At 39.9% G+C, this 23,052-nt stretch overlaps 1 protein-coding gene across 1 annotated transcript in view; it reads left to right on the top strand.

Annotated features, from left to right (window-relative positions):
• Positions 1–23,052, top strand: part of ITGB6 (integrin subunit beta 6) — a 61,130-nt gene that overhangs the window by 15,575 nt on the left and 22,503 nt on the right. Inside the window, exons 4-10 of the mRNA XM_084643422.1 lie at positions 302–381; positions 3,362–3,566; positions 6,536–6,782; positions 7,899–8,064; positions 8,763–8,924; positions 9,807–9,902; positions 19,856–19,945. Of these exons, the coding sequence (XP_084499548.1) occupies positions 302–381; positions 3,362–3,566; positions 6,536–6,782; positions 7,899–8,064; positions 8,763–8,924; positions 9,807–9,902; positions 19,856–19,945 (1,046 nt within the window). The remainder of the gene's footprint in view (positions 1–301; positions 382–3,361; positions 3,567–6,535; positions 6,783–7,898; positions 8,065–8,762; positions 8,925–9,806; positions 9,903–19,855; positions 19,946–23,052) is intronic.

The raw sequence follows: 23,052 nt of genomic DNA, 5'->3' as shown, positions 1-23,052 counted from the left end.
TAAACAAATTTAACAATTATGAAATGCATTTCAGAAAACAAATAGTGTGCATATTTTTCATAGATGAGTGACCTTCAGGTCCCCACATTTTTTATTAATTGCCAGTAATAGTGTAATTATTGATCAAGTTAAATACTAAACTAATATAAATATTTTAATGATGGAATGTTATCAATAATCTTAAGTATGTCCAAATGTGTCACTATTTTTTATCTCCAATATTTTTAACTAAGTGGGGCATTTTATAAAAAGAATAATTAAACCCATTATTAATCTCTTCTCTTCCTGGGTTTAAATATAGGAAATTGTTCTCCAGGGAGTGCAGTGACTTGTGAAGATTGTTTGTTTTCTGGACAACAGTGTGCTTGGTGTTCTCAAGAGGTAAAGTAAATTATCTTAAAAATTTCAAAGCCGTACAATCTGAGTGTTTGCAGTGGCTATGAGTGATGGAATTATTGAATTAACTGGGTCAACCGGTGCTTTTGTAATGCATGAAGAATTTAGAGAGAGAAAATTGCCTGTGTAATTTTCTCTGGGAATTAAAAGTGGTACATCTGGAAATTATGGTTTATTGTTCATCGTTCTCTGTTTCTTTAAAAAAAAATCCCCAGCTTTTAGCACCTTTGTTTCTACCTATCAGAGGAGCTGTACTCATCATTTTGGAAGTGACTATGGTGAGATTGTACAGCTCCTGTGATACAGGATAAAGCACCTAAGATATGGAGGTCTTATGACTGAAGTATGGGTCTGGGAAACAGATATGGATCTGGTTCCCAGATATGTCACTGACTTCCTGTGTGACCCCAGGCAAGTCACTTAACTTATCTGTGGTTCAGTTCTTAATGTGTAAAATGTGAATAGGAATACCTCCTGGCCCCACAGCAGGTGTTCTGAGCTTCACTTTGTTAGTGTTTGTGAAGCAGTTGGCTACTGCGATTAAAGGCTCAATAGAAATGGCTATAAATAAATAAAATAAGCAGGGTCCAAATGAGAGCCACATGCCCTTCTCCCTTTTAAAGCAGAAGGTGAACTGTTAGGTGCTCAGCACTTTTGAAAATCTGGCTGCTTGTTCAGGAGCCTAAATATGATTTTTAGAAGCCTAACTTTAGATTTTGGAAATCTTGGCTCTTATAAATACAGATAGACAAACACAGGGTTTTGTGAATCCTATTCAGCCAACAGCTAGCCAGTCAAGTGCTAGTTAGTTTTTGAATTATTGGTCAGCTAGGTATGTACTGCAAAATTTCTTAAAATAATGTCTTAGTCAACTGGATTGTGTTTGATATTTCTGTCGTGCTGAGCACCCTTAATAGCCATTGGCTTCAGTGGCAATTGAGGGTGCTAAGCACTTCAAAGGATCAGGTCCAAAGCATGTAATAAATATATAAACACAATACATAGATCAGATATGAGAGAGAAACAGAATGTGTGTTAAAATACTTTATTGTGGTGGTTTACTGTTCATACCTCTACAGCTCTCTTTTAAGGGACTCTTTAAATAATTTATAAACACTTCCCTTAGGGGGTTTTAGTTGAACAGTAAAAATACCATCTTGGATGAAACTGACATACTGTTCTTTTTTAATCCAGTTTTTACTAAAAGCAATTTAGCAATTTGCAAGATATAACACTAGGAAAGTCTCCGGTCCCCCCCAAAAAGTGTTTTTTCTATGCTTTTTTTAAAAAGAGTTCAAAACACAGGATTTTCATAATATGAAATTTTCCATGTTATTCGGTACATAATTAGGCCAATTGCCATTGCGTGTTTTCATAAAATACAAAAAGAAAACAACTAAGTTCTTGAGTCTGGAAATACTATGTATAGATCATGTGCACTTATTGGAAATGTCAGTGGAATAAATATAATGTTTGCCCATGGATTTATTTGCTACACTCATGTGATGTGGGGCAGGCAAAGACTCTATATATTTAAAATCTGTATACTTATTTTAGTGTCAGGCTACACTCAATAAAAGCCATCATAGTCTGTTGGATAAAAATACACATTCTGACGAGCCCTGAACCATGTGTTTACCTGATAATGAATTGTTTTGAGAAGCCAGAAAATTCAGTGTTAGCTACTGCAGCCGGTATGCTCTGTTTTCCAAGGGTTTCATAATAATAGGTGATTTTTATATACACTGGGTTTGATCCTGTAGTCAATGGGTGTTTTATCTGAGTAGACATCAGAAGTGGCCCAAGTACAGAAAGGCAAATTTTTCCCTCCTATGTTTCCACTGAAATCAGTGAGACACACATATATCCATGAACAGAATTTGACTCCCAGTGGGAAGTGAAAAGCAGAGTCTTAGCATTAACTGAATTTCTGGGCTTTTGTGGATTTTGTGGATTTAAAGTAACTTTGCTGTAACTTTAACAGAGTGTTTCTCAGTGACAAAATTCAGGGACATTTGCAGGTTAAGGGACAAAGTTTAAATTCCTTCTACAGGCACAAGAGAAGAATATGGACCAGTGGTATGGGCACAGGATTGAAAACCAGAAATTTCCAAATTCGAATCCCAGCTTTGACATGGGCTCCCTCTGTGGCCTTGGTCAAATCACTTAGACTCTCTGCCAAAGTTTTCACACAGCAATGATGATAATACCTTACAACAATGTTGTGAAAATTAATGTGAGTATATTGCTTTGAAGAGGAATATATAATCATAAAACTCCCATTCCAGTTGGTGGGAGTTTTGCTTGAGTAGGAATGCAAGGCCCGATCCAAAGACTATTGAAGTCAGTGGAAAGTCTCCTGTTGACTTCAGTGGGCTTTAGATCAGATCCTAAGTGCAGGAGAAGGCCAAACAGCACACAGGGCTGAATTAAAGGAAATAAATACAAGTGCCACGTGTATCTCTGGGCTAAATTCATGGTCATGAAAATATGGTGTTAAGTTAAACATCAGGTGTAAGATGGTCAGAAAACAGGTGTAAGTTATGGAGTATTGATTTACCATTCATAAGTGTCCAAAATTAGTATTGACGGAGAAGGGTGCAGCAGGAAAAACAAGATAAGACTCAACATACACTTTAACTTATGTGTCACCATCCCCAAATCTCTTAGGGCCAAATAAATACCAGGCATAAGTGACACAATTCCCATACACCAATGATACAACTGGTCCCGCTAGGATACCAAACAAATGTATGCTCTGTTAATTTTGCTATGAAAAGCCTGATAGATGCAAATTTAGACTGTTATGCCACCTACACCCATTTCTTTGCCAGCTTACACCCTGTGTGTAACTTACACCACAATGTCTGTCACCTCTGCATTTGGCCCACCATGCATAAATAATTTATTTTCCATTGTTCAATAATAAATTTAGCTCTTCCCTTCCTTCTGCTGATTGTTTCAGAATTATACTGACTCATCTGGAATTCATGGAAGGTGTGATACTCCAGCAAATCTTTTGTCAAAAGGATGTCAGTCGAACTTTATTGAATTTCCCATTTCTAAAGTAGAAATTCACAAAAATAAGCCCCTTAGCATAGGAATCCAGAAGAATAACTCTGATGTCACACAGATTTCCCCTCAAAAGTTAACTTTTAGACTGCGACCAGGTAAGTTATTCAGTTCATAACTGTGATTCTTTCCTGTTGATGCTGTCTTTCCAGGTTTCTCAGACTAAATTGTTAATGATCTAAAAAACAGAATGTATTTACTGTATTTAAATAATTTGTATTAACAAATTCGAAATTAAGCATTATTTGTAATCAAATAAGACCTAGTGAATATTTGTGAGCTGGGCATCACAAAATGGGGAAGAGATGGCCAGCCCTCTGTGGAGATAGAGGTGGTTAGGGACTATTTAGAAAAGCTGGACGTGCACAAGTCCATGGGGCCAGACGAGTTGCATCCGAGAGTGCTGAAGGAATTGGCGGCTGTGATTGCAGAGCCATTGGCCATTATCTTTGAAAACTCGTGGCGAACCGGGGAAGTCCCGGATGACTGGAAAAAGGCTAATGTAGTGCCAATCTTTAAAAAAGGGAAGAAGGAGGATCCTGGGAACTACAGGCCAGTCAGCCTCACCTCAGTCCCTGGAAAAATCATGGAGCAGGTCCTCAAAGAATCAATCCTGAAGCACTTAGAGGAGAGGAAAGTGATCAGGAACAGCCAGCATGGATTCACCAAGGGAAGGTCATGCCTGACTAATCTAATCGCCTTTTATGATGAGATTACTGGTTCTGTGGATGAAGGGAAAGCAGTGGATGTATTGTTTCTTGACTTTAGCAAAGCTTTTGACACGGTCTCCCACAGTATTCTTGTCAGCAAGTTAAGGAAGTATGGGCTGGATGAATGCACTATAAGGTGGGTAGAAAGCTGGCTAGATTGTAGGGCTCAACGGATAGTGATCAATGGCTCCATGTCTAGTTGGCAGCCGGTATCAAGTGGAGTGCCCCAAGGGTCGGTCCTGGGGCCGGTTTTGTTCAATATCTTCATAAATGATCTGGAGGATGGTGTGGATTGCACTCTCAGCAAATTTGCGGATGATACTAAACTGGGAGGAGTGGTAGATACGCTGGAGGGGAGGGATAGGATACAGAAGGACCTAGACAAATTGGAGGATTGGGCCAAAAGAAATCTGATGAGGTTCAATAAGTATAAGTGCAGGGTCCTGCACTTAGGACGGAAGAACCCAATGCACAGCTACAGACTAGGGACCGAATGGCTAGGCAGCAGTTCTGCGGAAAAGGACCTAGGGGTGACAGTGGACGAGAAGCTGGATATGAGTCAGCAGTGTGCCCTTGTTGCCAAGAAGGCCAATGGCATTTTGGGATGTATAACTAGGGGCATAGCGAGCAGATCGAGGGACGTGATCGTTCCCCTCTATTCGACATTGGTGAGGCCTCATCTGGAGTACTGTGTCCAGTTTTGGGCCCCACACTTCAAGAAGGATGTGGATAAATTGGAGAGAGTCCAGCGAAGGGCAACAAAAATGATTAGGGGACTGGAACACATGAGTTATGAGGAGAGGCTGAGGGAGCTGGGATTGTTTAGCCTGCAGAAGAGAAGAATGAGGGGGGATTTGATAGCTGCTTTCAACTACCTGAAAGGGGGTTCCAAAGAGGATGGCTCTAGACTGTTCTCAATGGTAGCAGATGACAGAACGAGGAGTAATGGTCTCAAGTTGCAGTGGGGGAGGTTTAGGTTGGATATTAGGAAAAACTTTTTCACTAAGAGGGTGGTGAAACACTGGAATGTGTTACCTAGGGAGGTGGTAGAATCTCCTTCCTTAGAGGTTTTTAAGGTCAGGCTTGACAAAGCCCTGGCTGGGATGATTTAACTGGGAATTGGTCCTGCTTCGAGCAGGGGGTTGGACTAGATGACCTTCTGGGGTCCCTTCCAACCCTGATATTCTATGATTCTATGATTTATCATGTGTTAATCTGATGGATAGATCTAAAATGTACACTATTTAAATTCCCCCCAAAGTATTTTGCATTTATGTAAAAGGAGATTAATCTCCCTGCTCTGTTCTCTTCATGGCTCGTGGCAGCACAAAGGGAATGGAAATGTCACACATCTATCAGGCTGGGAATTCCCCCCGCGGGTGTAGAGCGGGACTAGCTAGTTCCTATACCGTTCCTCTTGTGCCCCTGATGCGGGAGGTGTATTGAGGGTGGAAATGAAGGGGCCGTGGCCATAGCCATAGCACAGTAGGCAAGCTATCCCATGGGATGTAGCCAGCTGGTATTGGTTAGAGGAGTCTGAAGGCCAGGGATGCTGGAGCAGTTTTTATAGTGGGTTTGCTTAGAGCCATTGAAGCAAACTGTAAACCTTGTCCACTTCAAGTCAGGGGGCACGGCAGCAGCACCCCCAGTTCCAGCACCTATTCCGGAGGCTTCTCTAAACTGCACCCAGGCCATGGCAGAGATGAGGAGAGAATTGGGAAACTGCAACCATAGCCAGCTCCCCAGTGTCTCACCTCTTCATTGCTACCCTGAGAAAATCTCAGCTGCAGTAGAGAATCTGCCATATAGTGTTTTTATCGGAGGATATCAACATGATTTGCAAGATCCCCTGAGGTCTATGGCGTTACTGTGGATTTACACCAATATAACATAGATCAGAATTTGTCCTAGGGAAAATGAGGTGCAGAGAGATTTAAATAACACACAGTATGTTAGTACTAGAACCAGGAATAGAACCCAGGCGCACTTGTAATCCACTCTCCCAGTCCCATGCTCAGACCATTAACCCTTGCACTTGCTCCTACAAGTACTAACTTCTGTTTCATAACAGAACATTTTAAAGCTGCACTCTGACATTTGTTTTTTCTAACACACTAGATCCACAGGAATCAAATAGTCCTAAACCTAAAGTTAGTACTTAACTTTTACCGTACCACTCAAGTAATACTTACTTAAGGTCTTTCAGATTTTCTATTTGGAATTTTTATTTACGCTTTTATACATTTCTATTAATTCCACCAATGGCACAGAATAAACAGACAGCATCATTGATATATTGCCCATTACATTGTCTACATGTGTTAGTTTGTTCTCCATTTCCCCTATGGCTTTACTAGGAAATGAAGAAACAATAGAGATCAAAGTTCGCCAGACTGAAGATTATCCGGTTGATCTCTATTACCTCATGGACCTTTCTGCTTCCATGGATGATGATCTGAATACAATAAAGGAACTAGGCTCAACTCTTTCCAAAGAAATGTCAAAACTAACCAGCAACTTTAGACTGGGCTTTGGGTCTTTTGTTGAAAAACCAGTTTCACCATTCATCAAAACCACAGCTGAAGAAATAAACAACCCTTGCAGGTAGGCAAAGAAAGCACCTATGTATGTTTGTTATTTAATATAGGAACACAGATAAGATTGATCATTGGGGGCAAAATCCTGCTCACTGCCCTCACTGCAGCCTTTCCACCTTACTCACTTGCAGTTGAGTGAATAAAGCAAATGGGACTTGGCTCTTGGTTCATACTCTGGTCATTTTCTATACCCCATTGGGTTGTTGGGAAGAGGGGGTGTTTAGGGGGGAAGAGGTTTACCTTTTTGCTTGCTGTTTAGATTTTCCTGCTAATTACAAGTGTGTGTGACTGATTAGCACATTGATAACTTGATAACTCAAGTTATATGTCTCTTTAATTTGCTTGAAATATATATTCTTTTATTAAAATCCTGGATTATTCATGTGACAGCTGTAAAGGCTCACAATACTTTTGGGTACTCAAAAATACCAAAAAACAACAGTTCAGTATATTTATTAATGTTCTTATTATTTATTTGTTTTAAAGAACCAGGAACAGTCCCTTCTGCCCTATGCTGCATGAGTCCTGCCCGGATCACAACTCTGGGGTGCTTGTGGAGAGTGGGGGCTGCATGCCTGATACTCTCCTCCTCTCAGAGCAAGTGGGGAGGAGCCCAGTGGGCCTATCTGGATGTGATGGTGGGAGTATACTGTGCTCTGTAAGGAGCTGGAGCAGATTAAAAGAGGAGCACAGGAGGAGTATGCCACTTCAGGGTATCACTGGGGCACAGTGCCTCCCAGGGCTACTCCTGGGGAAGTGCAGTTTACACACCATTCTTTAGCCACAGAGTATCTAAATGCACAGTTTCACTTTAAAATTAACTGAGTGCCATGTTATGTTTTAACCTTGAAGTTTTTTCACTTGGTCTGTCTAACTGAACTGTAAAGGTACTACTTTCAGCAATGATATTAATAAAACAAGGTACACAGAGGAGATGTGCACCTGAAAACTACGCTAGATAGAGTTACAAAGCAACTACAGTGTGTGCATTCTATCTCTGCATTGGCCGTAAGATATATCATTTATATATCAGATATATATATATATATATATAGATATATATATATATATAATTTATGCTATATATCATTTATATTATTAAGATATATCATTTATTTTATAGCAGTGTTCCACGTAATTGCTTACCCACCTTTGGATACAAACATGTTTTGCCATTAACAAATGATGCTGAAAGATTCAATGAAATTGTGAAAGAACAGAAAATCTCAGCTAATATAGACACTCCAGAGGGAGGATTTGATGCAATTATGCAGGCAGCTGTTTGCAAGGTAATGAAACCTCTAGGTGTAATATTTATTAGTCCACATTTTAATATTAATAGATTTTTATGGTATTTTTTAAAAAATAAGCAGCTCTTGTTTTCTCAAAATGTAGATTCTGACCCTGATCTGACTCCACTAAAATCAATGGAAGGACCCCCACTGATTTCAGTGGGTATTTGGTCAGACTGTAAAGGTATATTCAAATGATCTCTTTTTTCATTAGAAAAGTGTATATAATCAAGTTAAATACGCACATTGAAAAATGATAGTTTTGTAGTTTCCATCAATAAAAGCACTGATCGTGTAATAATCGGGTGTATATGGGGAATGAAAAGCAATAAAATTGCCACATAATCATCATATTTTCTTCAATTTTTTCTCTTTAAATATTTTAATGATTAACAATATTAACAATATTTGACATAGATGACAAGCAGCTATACACACTCAGCACAACAATGGGAAGAGGAGATATGTTGGTCAGAGGCAATGGAGTGAACTCTGTTAAATAATTGTCATGGTATCTTTTGATGTCCCTTCTGACCCAAATATCTATGAATCTATGATGTCTGCTTAAAGCAGAAAGGACACTACTTTTTAAAGCTGTCTTTGAAAGACCCCTTCTTCTGCCTTCTACCCTATCATCCTGTATTGTTTCTTTCAATATAATCGGTCTATACTAAACCATTACATTTTAATTACAGGAAAAGATTGGGTGGAGAAATGACTCTCTACATCTGCTGGTGTTTGTGAGTGATGCTGATTCCCATTTTGGGATGGACAGTAAACTGGCAGGGATTGTTATTCCAAACGATGGACATTGTCACTTGGACCACAATAATGAATATTCCATGTCAACAGTTTTGGTAATGTGCTTCGTACAATTCTTTCATTGTGGAATTTTGAAGTACGGGAAAGATGAATTGGAATATTAATGATTGTGTTCAGTGGTATGCAGTAGGAGTTTGGAAATCCAGTCATTTGATGTCATCCATTTTAATTTTAATCACATATTTTCATAAAATCAAAACTAAGAACACAGCATATTGACATAAGTGATCTCAGAACATGTTATGATTAGAAAAAGTGATACCTCTTACTCCCAATAACTGTTACCATGGGTAACATGTGGAACAGGACCTATTGGCATCCTCTCCTGAGAGGAGAGCAAAAATATGCTTTCATCACATTGTCTTAAAGGAAGTGAATTAAGGAGTGGTTCAGGAATGTGTAGGACACTGCTGAGGTCAGAAAAACATTTCAAACTAAGATTCAAGTGCTCAAACTAATACTGTTATTTAATAGTTCTATTATGGGGATGTTTAGAGGCCCCTGTTAGGATGTGCGCTGTATTGTGCTAGTTGCCTTGCAAACACAAAGGTAAGTAGTGTCCTTGCCTCAAAGAGTTAGTTTTCTCAACTTCTTAAAGTCTAAATTCAAGAATTAAGAGGTTTAAAGAGGATTCCAAAGGCCTGTGTTCCTGTGTGGACTAAAACCTCCTGACCCCAGGCACTGAAGCATGACATACAGGTGGATCACTCAGGGTAACGTGAGCACCAGAAGGAAAGGCTCTATGTACACATACACACTTACTCAGCACACATGTATAATTACATGTTTATATTACACTGAGCACAGTATGAATGTATGTTCATTAAAGATAACATGCAATGTTTTTCATCACTATTTTTTAACTTTGGTCCTTTTGTAAAACAGGGATTGATTTGGCTCTCTATATTCGTTTTCAGGAGTATCCAACAATTGGACAACTAACAGACAAGCTTGTGCAAAATAACGTTTTATTAATTTTTGCTGTAACAAAGGAACAAGTTTACTTATATGAGGTGAGGTAACTAAAATTTGTAACTCTCCAGTGTTTTGCTTTAATGTTCCTTTTAATAATGTTTATGTATGAGCTCTTTCATTTTCAGTTTAAACCGATTTTTACCGAAAATTTCCCGGGTTTTACAAAAAGTATTATTCAGTTTATTTCCAATTTTCACCCTACTTTTGTATCATTCAAATATGTAAAAAATAACTTGGTTTTTCAGGAAAATACAATACATTGCATGAGGTATGTATTATGATAATACTTTAGTCTGTGTGTATATGCAAAGCCACCTGTATTAGTCTAGAAGATACACACAAATAAATAGGCACGCATGCAAGCTCTGAATTGTGTGCGCATCTGAACACTGATGAATCTCATGCCACCATGTCCACACTTCAAGCTGTTAGCAGATAATGGTTTAAAGATTTAACTAAAATGGGAAGAAAATGAAAATCTGTATCAAAATACATTTCAGAACATGAGTTTTAAAAAAAAGTTTTAAAAAAAATAGGAGAAAAGGATGAAGTTGAGTGTATGCACTGCAAATGGTTTGGCCCAATTATTAAATGTAAATATTAATTGTCTAATAGTTCTAAGTCTACAACAGTAAACTTTTTATTCAAATGAAAAGTTTTATTTGGGGATTAGAGATATATTTTTTCTTAAACTCTGAGGTGGCATTGTGTTTTGAGTTCTGCAGCAAATCACACTGATGAACAGAATTCAAATCATTAATCTACAGAATACTTTTTTCCTCTGTCTTTCCATCCACTAAAATAAACCCTGATATCTACCCAGAAAAATTAATAGATTTTTGCACTGATTTTTACCTGATTTTGTTGTTGTTGTTTGTTTGTTGTCTGATAAATTCCCAGGAAAAATTAAATAAAATAAAAATTGAAAATGAAGGGCCCTATTTATACAGTACCACTTGAGAAGACTAGCATTGAGGATTCAACCCTGCAAGGTGCATATTTAATTAAAAATATAGCTAGAAAATTAGATACCTGATTTAAAACATCTAAAAACTCAGTTACTTTGAAAGCACCTCACTCATCATGTATTGATTTTATGGTTCTTTATGTAATTGTAAATTGGGTTTTATGTTGAATCACACTGTGAATAACTACTTTTTGAGTCATAGTAGATAAGGATGTTCAACCCTGAAGCTTATCTAAATTGCTCAGCATAATCACTAGTATTAGACAGTTATATCTTAAGATGCTGGGTACTAATACTTGAGGCTGTTTTTTTCTCCTGTGAGACAGGGACACCCCTTGAAACAAAATGTCCTCATGAACTTTTGTTCATCTCTCAGAAAATGTGTTTTCACCTGATCTGAGAGTTTGCTTCCTCCTCTTCAGTCTAAAACTTCTTTTCAGTGAGATAAGTTGGAAGGTAGCAGGAAATATAAAGTACAAAATGACAAAATAGAAGGGAGAATTTCTCCCCTCCCCCTCACATCTAACTGCCTGTATGCACTGAAGGGAGAAAAAAACACATAGCATTGTTTGAAGTGAAGAATACAAGTCTCAGTTACATGAAGACTCTTTTGATTAAAAAGTCATTGCATGGCAAATGGGAGCAGAGAGTGGAGAGGAGATTAGTCATTTTATTGCAAATGGAACTGGGGCAAGGAGGGGAAAAGATACTTTGCACCACCGTTGTGCATCTGTTCAGAGTTTGGCCAGAGGTAGTTCCGTTCCTCAGCAAAACTAAAGCAGCCATAACTTGTGTTTGGCATGCACATCCAGGTACCCCCAGTTTGTCCCCTAGACTGGATCTACTTGGGGATTCTCCTATAGCTGGGGAATTTCCCAGTGACCAGAACCAGTGTATGGAGTGATAGGACAGCCCTGGAGTGGGCCCACAACACTTCAAATTCCTATTTAAAATGATGAGTAAAAATAAGTAGAAGATGGGAGAGAAAAAAAGCCTATCTGTTTCCCGTCTGCAGTAAAACCACAAAAAAGTAATCTGACAGTTCTGTGCTTGATAAGCCCCTTCTCCTCCATTATGAGTTGTTCGTGTCACTGTGGAGCATGGGTGGTGGGTAGAGCCCCACTTTGGGGAGGCTAGCCCCCGGCTCAACCCTTCTGCCCACTCCCCCCCTCCGGAGTCCCAAGACCCCCTGCACTCCCCGCCCATGGCCAGAGGAGCCCCGGGCCAGCCAGAACCCTGAGCACCCCCCTCCAACCTGCCCAGAGGAGCCCTGAGATCCCCTGCACACACACCCCATAGCCAGAGGAGCCCTGGGCCATGCAGAGCCCTGAGCCACGCCTCCCCCCCCCACACACACACACTGTCTGGAGGAGCCTTCAAACGCTCTTCTCTTCTTCTCTCTTCGGGAAGAGGAACCTGAGCTTTTGATATGCACCATGCAGGTTCCAGGGTGACTGAGGGGGTAGTATGTCTTACTCAGCTTCCGGGGTTCATCAATAATCTCTCTGGAGTCCAGAGGAAGCTGAGTAGCACATACCACCTCCTCAGCTACCCAGAGCTTGCATGCGGCATAATAAAAAGCAAAAATTTCCCCCATCAAACCCACAACCAGGTTCCAGCAGCAGTGGCTACGCTAGGAGAGGCTGAGCCTCCCCTGGCCTATTATACCCGCTGCCCATGCTGTAGAGGGGACATGGTAAAAATCTTCTAAACTTTAAATGGCTAAGGAGCCTATGTTGCATTGAAAGTCAGTGGGATTCAGGCTCGTTAAACACTTTTGAAAATTGTACCCATACCCTTATAACATTAGATCTGGAGGATCCATAGAGAAGACAGGCTATAGTCTCACCTATCCCAGATTACACATGAAGACCTAACCACCCGTGCAGTCCCTGGTTTCAGCCTCCCTGGCAACATGTCTCTCTGATGAGCCATGCTATTGTTGGCCTTTTTCCCTGTGTCCTCTATCCAACTCTGCCAGAACTGGGGTAGAAGTGAAGTCACAGCACAAGTGGGTTAAGGAGAGAGTTAGAAGTGTAGTGTCTTTGGGGATTTTTACAGGGAGCTCTTCCCGCACATAAGGGGCCTTTTCCTCTCTTCTGTTTCACTCTGAGCTGTGCAGTGGGTAGGCACAGAGCCCTCACTAAGAGAACTGTCAGTATCTATCTTATTTTATCATGTATATTTTTGCCCAGATGGGCTGTTGTGAAGAAATTTGTAGTGTCTAAAAATAAATCCTAGATCAGAATTCAGTGTTTGCAGTCTTATAATCTTGATTTATATTGTCATATTATGTTTTCTTTATAATCATAAGCATGGGAGAATCAGACTTCTAGGTCAATATTCTGAGTTTGATTGACACAGATGGAAAATGTGACAATACAGTCCCATTGTTTTAGATATGCCCTTTGATGTTTGTGAAAGCCAGCAGTAAAAGTCTGATATTTTTATTTTGTTTATTATTTTATATTTGCTTTGACTAACTGTCCATCTAACCCGCAGGTTAGTGAGGCTATGTGCAAGGAAAAATAACAGCAGATACTCAGTTAAGTGACAGAATGCCACATGCAAAAGATGAAAGTGGTAGATAGAATATGTTTAAAAGAATTGCTACATTCTATACAAGACAGAAAATGGTGTCACTTTATTTTTCTGACAAAGTAGAGAACAAAAAGTAATAGATGGATTAACAATGGCTCACATTTTTTGTTAGTTGTAAATCTTAGTATAGAGTTCCCAGAGAACAAAGCATGCCACTTGATAACTTTGATAATGGTATAAAACTGACACAGAGATACTGAAACAGAAAACCTTTGATAAGAATGGTGTTGGCCAGCGCAGACCATGAGCACTGGAAAATTCCAAAGGAAACCTTCATGCACTCAGGGAGGGATGCATTTTTTTGGTGCAATAAGACGGTAGATTAAAGAGGAGATGGATAGCTCCAAATTTAGGTGTAGGACCTAATCCAAGGGCCAATTAAAATCAGTGGAAATATTGCATTGGCCATAGGATCAGGCCCCTAGCCAGCAAACCTTAGGTAATGATAGAATTTTAATACCTGCTCTGTGGATGCTAAAAGTATTTAGCTAGTTATACCCTTTGATTATGTAGCTATTTGTTGCAGTGTGATTATACTTGAGTGACTTCTACTAGTTCCTTATCTGTTGCATTCAGAATGCACTATTTCCACTGAGCATAGTGATTGGACTTACCTTAAAAATGTGTATTTTGATTTTTTTTTTGCTTTAATATCTTTTTCTGCAGCCAGAACCTGGGGCTTACTCCTCAAGTGCACCAGAGCAGTCCTTAGTGCACTAAAGCAATGGGAGCAAAATTTGCTTCCACTTTTCCCCTTAACCATGGGTGTAGTCAGAGGCCAATTCAGCAGGCATCATACCTGAGCTAGCTTTAACCTAGCTATCCCACACAGGTGTCTGCATGGGCTAGCCATCCAGGGTCAGGGTTCCAGACAGGCTTGAGAAGTCTGCACTGAAATCCATGCTGCTGCAGACTCTCTCCAATACCCAAGATAGCTAGATTAAAGCTAGCATAGGTGTGTCCACATGAGCTGCAGTCACGCCCTGTGACTGCAGCATAGACACACCCCCTTACAGATATCAAGGAGAAAGAATAGCAAGGTTTAGATAGCTGGGACGTGAGGACCTAAAGAGACGTCCGACTCAAAGATGACACCCAGGACAGACAGGATGGCAGTGTCACTCAGAGTGACCAAGAAAGGATGCAACCAAGAGGGATTGAGGCCAACCATTTAAAGCCCTGTTTTAGCCATATTGAATTTGAGCTGATGGCTAGACACCCAGGAGGGTGATGTTGGAGAGGCAGGCCAAGATTTTAGTTTGGACAGAAGGAGACAGGTCTGGAGTGGCGAGAGAGAGAGAGAGAGAGATCTGTGAGTCCTTAGCATAGAGATGGTAGTTGAACTTGTGTTTGCAGATGGGATTACCCAGAAATGAGGTATAGAAGGAGAAGATAAGGGGACCAAGGACAGAGCCCTGTGAAATTCCCTCAGAAACCTGGTGTATGTGCGGGGGGGAAAGAAGGAAGATCCTCCAAAGGATGTGAAGTAGGAGCAATTAGAAGGGTAGTAGGGGAATGAGAAGAGGACAGAGTGCCAGAAGACAAGGAAGGACAGGGACTTGCTTAAGGACTTGATCCTGGTCCACTGAAGTCCATTGGAATTTTATCATTGACTTCCCTGGGAGCAGGATCAAGCTGCAAGTGTGCATTTCAGCTCCAATTCAGGAAAACACTTAAGCATGTTCTTAACTTTAAGCAAGTGCTTACGCCCCACTGAAGTCAATGAGACTTTAAAATGCATAACCTCTTAGTCTTTCCACAGGTGGTGTATTATCTATTGTTGACAAAGGATGAACTGAAATCCAAGAGTCAAGAAACTAACCATGATCTTTTTCATGAGATCATTTTTTATATGAGTTGTGCAAGGGAAATGTTCCATTGTTGTATGGAAGATGCGGGCACGGGGGGAGGAAACTAAAGAAGGAATTGAACTATTTTGAGGAAAATGGATGATTTTGGTTCCAGAAACAAGAGTAGGCTAAGGAATGGAAGTCTATTGTGCTTATACAGTCAGAGCTAGGGATTTCTCATTGAACAAAGAGCTCATTATTTAATAAGATACAATAGCAGATGCAGCTGAACCCAAATCATCACTCAGTATATGTAGATGTACTCATCCATAATACCAACAATACCTGTGTGCACTGCTCTGGGCCACTTTATGTAATGACAAAACTTAACTCCACCTGTGAAAGATCAGTTTTCGGCACATCTGGAAATAGGATCAGCCAACCAGTGCTTCCAAGAAACAGGGCACTTCTGACTTCAGTTGGGAGCCTAGTTTCAGAATGTGAAGGACCCCTATGCTCAAAGGTTCATGTCTTTAGTCAAACATTTTGGTGGCACCTTTACAGACAGTAAATAGAAAAGGAGTACTTGTGGCACCTTAGAGACTAACCAATTTATTTGAGCATAAGCTTTCGTGAGCCACTGTAGCTCACGAAAGCTTATGCTCAAATAAATTGGTTAGTCTCTAAGCTGCCACAAGTACTCCTTTTCTTTTTGCAAATACAGACTAACACGGCTGCTACTCTGAAACCTTTACAGACAACGCCTTACTCAGGCAAAACTTCAGTTGAAACCACTATAATTAAGCCTAATAGAGCTTTCCCTAAATTACATTAGCTTTGCAGGATCAGGCCCAGAAACTTGCAACTGTATTTTATTGTACCAAAAAACATAATTGAACTTGACAGATGATAATTCAGTTTCTAAGGAGGGCAAACACTACACTAGAATTTATCCAGAAGCTCCTTAAATAGTTTGGATAGATAGCATTAATCTAAAATAAATGTAGTAGTCAAATAATTAAATGTACCTTTATATTTCTAGCTATTTATAATCCCCCTTTAGTTTAGCATGGCATATGTCAGTCATTTATTCATTTAATATTCCAAATCCGCTTCAGATCCAATGTAGGCTCAGACCTACCTCCCACATAGGTGTGTATATTGTTATCTAAAACATGTGTTTTATGTCACCAAATACAGGATGTATGTGCTTATAATATTGCATTCTTGCCATGAATATGGCCAGACATGTCAGTTCCCCTAATTTTAAAATAGCAGTTGTCATGTTGCATGGGAGAATCAAAACTAAAACAGCAATGTATTACATGACCACAGATGCTTTTAAAGTAGCATTGAACTAGTGGATTTAAATTAAACATTTGCCAAGATTGCTCAAAAGGTAAAACCTGAGGGGCATGGGTGCATGAGGGAGAAGGAAGTTGTTGACAAATGAGGCATGTCAGTTTAAAATAGTTTATAAAAAAAGAAAAGTTCAGGAAAACAAACAAAAAATCCTTCCTCTGGAATATATTCACATATGGCTGACCAAATAATATATCATTATTCTTAGCTGAAAGCTGTTTATAACAGAGTAAGAAATTTATTTCTTTTTAAAAGCTGTTGATTTGAAAATTATTTTTATGAGTATTGTGATGACAGTGAAAGTGTGACAGACTATGTGTATCACATTTAGGGTAGGGGAATCCAATGGTGTTTTAAGTTTTCATGTTTCAGAGTAGCAGCCGTGTTAGTCTGTATTCGCAGAAAGAAAAGGAGTACTTGTGGCACCTTAGAGACTAACCAATTTATTTGAGCATAAGCTTTTCGTGAGCTCACTTCATCGGATGCATTCAGTGGAAAATACAGTGAGGAGATTTATATACACACAGAACATGAAAAAATGGGTGTTACCATACACACTGTAAGGAGAGGTTTCAGAGTAGGAAATAGTTTTACTTTGTGTAATGACACATCCACTCCCAGTCTCTATTCAAGCCTAATATTAGAACAAAAAGACTTCAGAAACAGACTCCAACAAGAGACTGCTGAATTGGAATTAATTTGCAAACTGGATACAATTAACTTAGGCTTGAATAGAGACTGGGAGTGGATGTGTCATTACACAAAGTAAAACTATTTCCCCATGTTTATTTCCCCCACCCCCCCACTGCTCCTCAGACGTTCCTGTTAACTGCTGGAAATGGCCCAACTTGATTATCACTACAAAAGGTTTTCTCCCCTCCCACCCCCGCTCTTCTGCTGGTAATAGCTCATCTTAAGTGATCACTCTCCTTACAGTGTGTGTGATAACACCCATTTTTTCATGTTGTGTGTGTATATAAATCTCCTCACTGTATTTTCCACTGAATGCATCTGATGAAGTGAGCTGTAGCTCACGAAAGCTTATGCTCAAATAAATTGGTTAGTCTCTAAGGTGCCACTAGTACTCCTTTTCTTTTTAAGTTTTCATGAAACTGCTAATTTTGTCTAAAGCTTTGGGTTTCTTCTAATCTTTTTGGAGGTTTGCAAAACAGTTTTTCCTTAAATGAAATAATTTATTTTCAAGGAAAATTATGTTAAAAATCATTCTAATTAAAGCTGAGGAAAAAACAACAAAACTGTCTTTCTAACTAAATGGAATCCTCTGCCATGCAAACAAAAATATTCTTGTGAAGCAATTCTTCTGCTGCTGCTAGACAAAGAGAATACAGTTTAAAAATGAGCTGTTCAAAACTCTCATTTCAACATAGCCAAATGGCACTAGAAGTTCTCAAGGCTTAAGATCTGTTCAAAAAATATCACCTGGGTCTTCTAAATTTGCCATAGTACTCTTCCACCCTAGGTCATGTCACAAGCTCTGCTCTCATTTACACTGGTGCAAATCATGTGTAACTCCACTGACCTCCATGGAGCAATTTCAAATTAGCTCCACTGAGAATGAGTGAGAGCAGATATATCTGTAGATAAAATAAGTCAACTTTTTAGTAAATGCATGCTAAAAAGTTGGAAGGTCTATTTGTGTCACACTAGCACTAAAAAGACAACCTGCCGTATCTAATGGTTAACAGTATTAGCCATGCGATCCAAAGCAATCACTCCACACTCAAATGCTTAAATAAATTGGTTAGTCTCTAAGGTGCCACAAGTCCTCCTTTTCTTTTTGCGGATACAGACTAACACGGCTGCTACTCTGAAACACTACACTGGTAAATCAGCTCAGAAACTTTATATGGAAAAACATTAAAATATATGCTCAAAGATGGAAACTTTCCTTAAAATCAATCCATAGTCTGCACCTGTGCCTTCCATGGAACTCACACTGTCATCCATGGCATTTTTGTGCACAGAGGAACGGTGGCCCTAAGCCTAGTGTGCACCTACTGTTTATTTTGCATGCCCCAGATAAAAGGCAGTGATATTTTAGATTCCAAACTCTCTAACTCTCATTTATAACCAGTCTGCATAATGCCCATGTTTACAAAATGCACAGTTCTATATTCTAAGAACAATCTTTCAAAGACAGAGTGCTATAATTCACAGGAGTCAGGCATGCCAAATCACCTGTTGTAACATCAAATGTGTTTAATCCTGCTGATTTACAATAGCACTTTAGTAATGTAATGAATGATAGGTATTTCATACATAATATTTAAAGTAATCATAATACTGGTGGAAGTGCAAAGTATAAAAGGGATGTAAGGGAATCAAATTGTCCATCTTCATTGATTTTTTGAATGTTTTTAATGTTTAAAAAATCAGCATTAGAACAGCAGCTTTCTTCTGCAGAGTTTATCATGTTACCAATTTTCTCTTTTAACTGCCCTTTTCATTATCTCCAAGTAGTCCCATTGACTTCAATAAGCATTGGTTCAAGCCCTAAATGCAATGTAGTAACCACCAGATGAGATTAATATTAGCTACTAGTTCTAACAACTAGCTGTGCGTGTCATGCTACAATGACAGCACTGAGGTGAGACTGGACATTAAATGACGACAATTTTCTTAACACAAACCCAGCATGTAATCAGGGCACTAGGCAGATAATTCTTCCTGAATTATAACTAACCATTGATTAATGTGTGGTATTTGTATTCCAGTCATATAACAGCAGCAAATAGTTCAGAGCCTATGTTCCAGGCTCGCCAACCTCATTCTTATTGAGGCCTTATGTCCCCTTCATCGCTGAGCCCTTGTGCACAGTACACTATATGCTAGTTAACATGTACCGGCCTCAGAAAAGTACAGTTTCTAAAACAAATGTATATTGGGCCGATGGGAACAACATTACAATAGTAGTAAGAGTAGCAGAATCAGGCTCTGATTATTTTTATTAAAAACAAATAGAACTGTTGAGAGGATATTTTCATTTTAATTGGAGAACACTATAGGGTGAAATTTTCAAAAACTCGTAAGTGACTTGTGCTCCTCCATTGATTTTCAACAGGACTTGTGCTCACTCTGAAGTCACTTAGGTGCTTTTGAAAATCCTACTTATAATTCTTTAGATTGGTAGTTATGGGTTTGGGGGGTGAGGGAGGTTGCCAGCAAGATGGACCATATCACCTATTACGAATTTATGCTTTCAAATTATTGTTAACAGCTCAAGCCTATATTTTGTACTTGCTCTTTACAGAATTATGCCAAACTTATTCCTGGAGCTACTGTTGGACAACTTCAGAAAGATTCTGGAAATATTCTCCAATTGATCATTGATGCATATAAGGTATGTTTATAACATACTTCTCCTTTTGCATGTCTGCTATTCTCAGATATTAAATTGTGATTTGGTGAAAACAAATCCTGTTGTTTACAATAAGCACATCAGTTGTGCACAGATGCCCAGCATTACAGAAACTTTCCGTCGGTCCTGAAAAAAAGAACACACACGTTCAAATGTTTGAGCATATACATCACACTGTTTTGCAGTGATATTGGAAAACAATGCACTAAGAATGCTATTCTCTGCTTTAGCTATGTGATGGTGCCGCTGTGAGGTTGTTCTAATGTTTTTAAAGGAGGGAATATAGTCACGAAATAAAATTGAATGTGTTTAAGATTATGTGGGGAAATACAAATAGGGACATAAACCTGATACTGCCTTTCTCATACTGAGAAAGAGGGGCGATCAGCGGGTTATCTCAACTACCTATACACAAATGCACGAAACCTGGGAAACAAGCAGGGAGAACTGGAAGTCCTGGCAAAGTCAAGGAATTATGATGTGATTGGAATAACAGAGACTTGGTGGGATAACTCACATGACTGGAGTACTGTCATGGATGGATATAAGCTGTTCAGGAAGGACAGGCAGGGCAGAAAAGGTGGGGGAGTTGCACTGTATGTAAGAGAGCAGTATGACTGCTCAGAGCTCAAGTATGAAACTGCAGAAAAACCTGAGAGTCTCTGAATTAAGTTTAGAAGTGTGAGCAACAAGGGTGATGTCATGGTTGGAGTCTACTATAGACCACAGGACCAGGGGGATGAGGTGGACAAGGCTTTCTTCTGGCAACTCGCAGAAGTTACTAGATCGCACACCCTGGTTCTCATAGGAGACTTCAATCACCCTGATATCTGCTGGGAGAGCAATACAGCGGTGCACAGACAATCCAGGAAGTTTTTGGAAAACGTAGGGGACAATTTCCTGGTGCAAGTGCTGGAGGAACCAACTAGGGGCAGAGCTCTTCTTGACCTGCTGCTCACAAACCGGGAAGAATTAGTAGGGGAAGCAAAAGTGGATGGGAACCTGGGAGGCAGTGACCATGAGATGGTCAAGTTCAGGATCCTGACACAAGGAAGAAAGGAAAGCAGCAGAATACGGACCCTGGACTTCAGAAAAGCAGACTTTGACTCCCTCAGGGAGCTGATGGGCAAGATCCCCTGGGAGAATAACATGAGCAGAAAAGGAGTCCAGGAGAGCTGGCTGTATTTTAAAGAATCCTTATTGAGGGTACAGGGACAAACCATCCTGATCTGTAGAAAGAATAGTAAATATGGCAGGCGACCAGCTTGGCTTAATAGTGAAATCCTTGCTCATCTTAAATACGAAAAAGAAGCTTACAAGAAGTGGAAGATTGGACAAATGACCAGGGATGAGTATAAAAATATTGCTCGGGCATGCAGGAGTGAAATCAGGAAGGCCAAATCACACCTGGAGTTGCAGCTAGCAAGAGATGTTAAGAGTAACAGAAAGGGTTTCTTCAGGTATGTTAGCAACAAGAAAAAAGTCAAGGAAAGTGTGGGCCCCTTACTGAATGAGGGAGGCAACCTAGTGACAGAGGATGTGGAAAAAGCTAATGTACTCAATGCTTTTTTTGCCTCTGTCTTCACGAACAAGGTCAGCTCCCAGATTACTGCACTGGGCAGCACAGCATGAGGAGGATGTGACCAGCCCTCTGTGGAGAAAGAAGTGGTTCGGGACTATTTAGAAAAGCTGGACGTGCACAAGTCCATGGGGCCGGATGCGTTGCATCCGAGAGTGCTAAAGGAATTGGCGGATGTGATTGCAGAGCCATTGGCCATTATCTTTGAAATCTCATGGCGATCAGGGGAGGTCCTAGATGACTGGAAAAAGGCTAATGTAGTGCCCATCTTTTAAAAAGGGAAGAAGGAGGATCCTGGGAACTACAGGCCAGTCAGCCTCACCTCAGGCCCTGGAAAAATCATGGAGCAGGTCCTCAAGGAATCCATTCTGAAGCACTTAGAGGAGAGGAAAGTGATCAGGAACAGTCAGCATGGATTCACCAAGGGCAAGTCATGCCTGACTAATCTAATTGCCTTCTATGACGAGGTAACTGGCTCTGTGGATGAAGGGAAAGCAGTGGACGTGTTGTTCCTTGACTTTAGCAAAGCTTCTGAAACTGTCTCCCACAGTATTCTTGCCAGCAAGTTAAAGTAGTATGGGCTGGATGAATGGACTATAAGGTGGATAGAAAGCTGGCTAGATTGTCGGGCTTAACGGGTAGTGATCAATGGTTCCAAGTCTAGTTGGCAGCTGGTATCAAGTGGAGTGCCCCAAGGGTCGGTCCTGGGGCCAGTTTTGTTCAATATCTTCATAAATGATCTGGAAGATGGTGTGGATTGCACCCTCAGCAAGTTTGCAGATGACACTAAACTGGGAGGAGAGGTAGATACACTGGAGGGTAGGGATAGTATACAGAGGGACCTAGACAAATTGGAGGATTGGGCCAACAGAAATCTGACGAAGTTCAACAAGGACAAGTGCAGAGTCCTGCATTTAGGACAGAAGAATCCAATGCACCGCTACAGACTAGGGACCGAAGGCTCAGCAGCAGTTCTGCAAAAAAGTACGTACGGGTTACAGTGGACGAGAAGCTGGATGTGAGTCAACAGTGTGCTCTTGTTGCCAAGAAGGCCAATGGCATTTTGGGATGTATAAGTAGGGGCATTGCCAGCAGATCGAGGGACATGATCGTTCCCCTCTATTCGACATTGGTGAGGCCTCATCTGGAGTACTGTGTCCAGTTTTGGGCCCCACACTACAAGAAGGATATGGAAAAACTGGAATCTCTCTGGGTACATTTATAGTAATATATTGAGGGTGTTAGTCTCTGTTTTGTTTTGTTTTTCTTTACTTCGCTTTTCTTTATTACAAGCATGTACTTTAACAATTACTACCTTTAAAAAAACCCCTTTTTGTAATTATCATTTCCTGTGCTTTTTTATTCTCGCATCCTTTATTTGTATCATATCTCTAATATGTTCTACAAAATTATTTTGATTTGCAGGACAAAGAAAAAAGTAGCACAAATTATGAAATCTTTTATAATTAATTGTAATAGCTTTTTATACTATGAGTTTCTAATAAACACC

Source organism: Lepidochelys olivacea, assembly GCF_965140295.1.
Source record: "Lepidochelys olivacea isolate rLepOli2 genome assembly, chromosome: 11".
NCBI classification, from domain to species: domain Eukaryota; kingdom Metazoa; phylum Chordata; order Testudines; family Cheloniidae; genus Lepidochelys; species Lepidochelys olivacea.
This window is presented reverse-complemented; position numbering and strand designations above follow the sequence as displayed.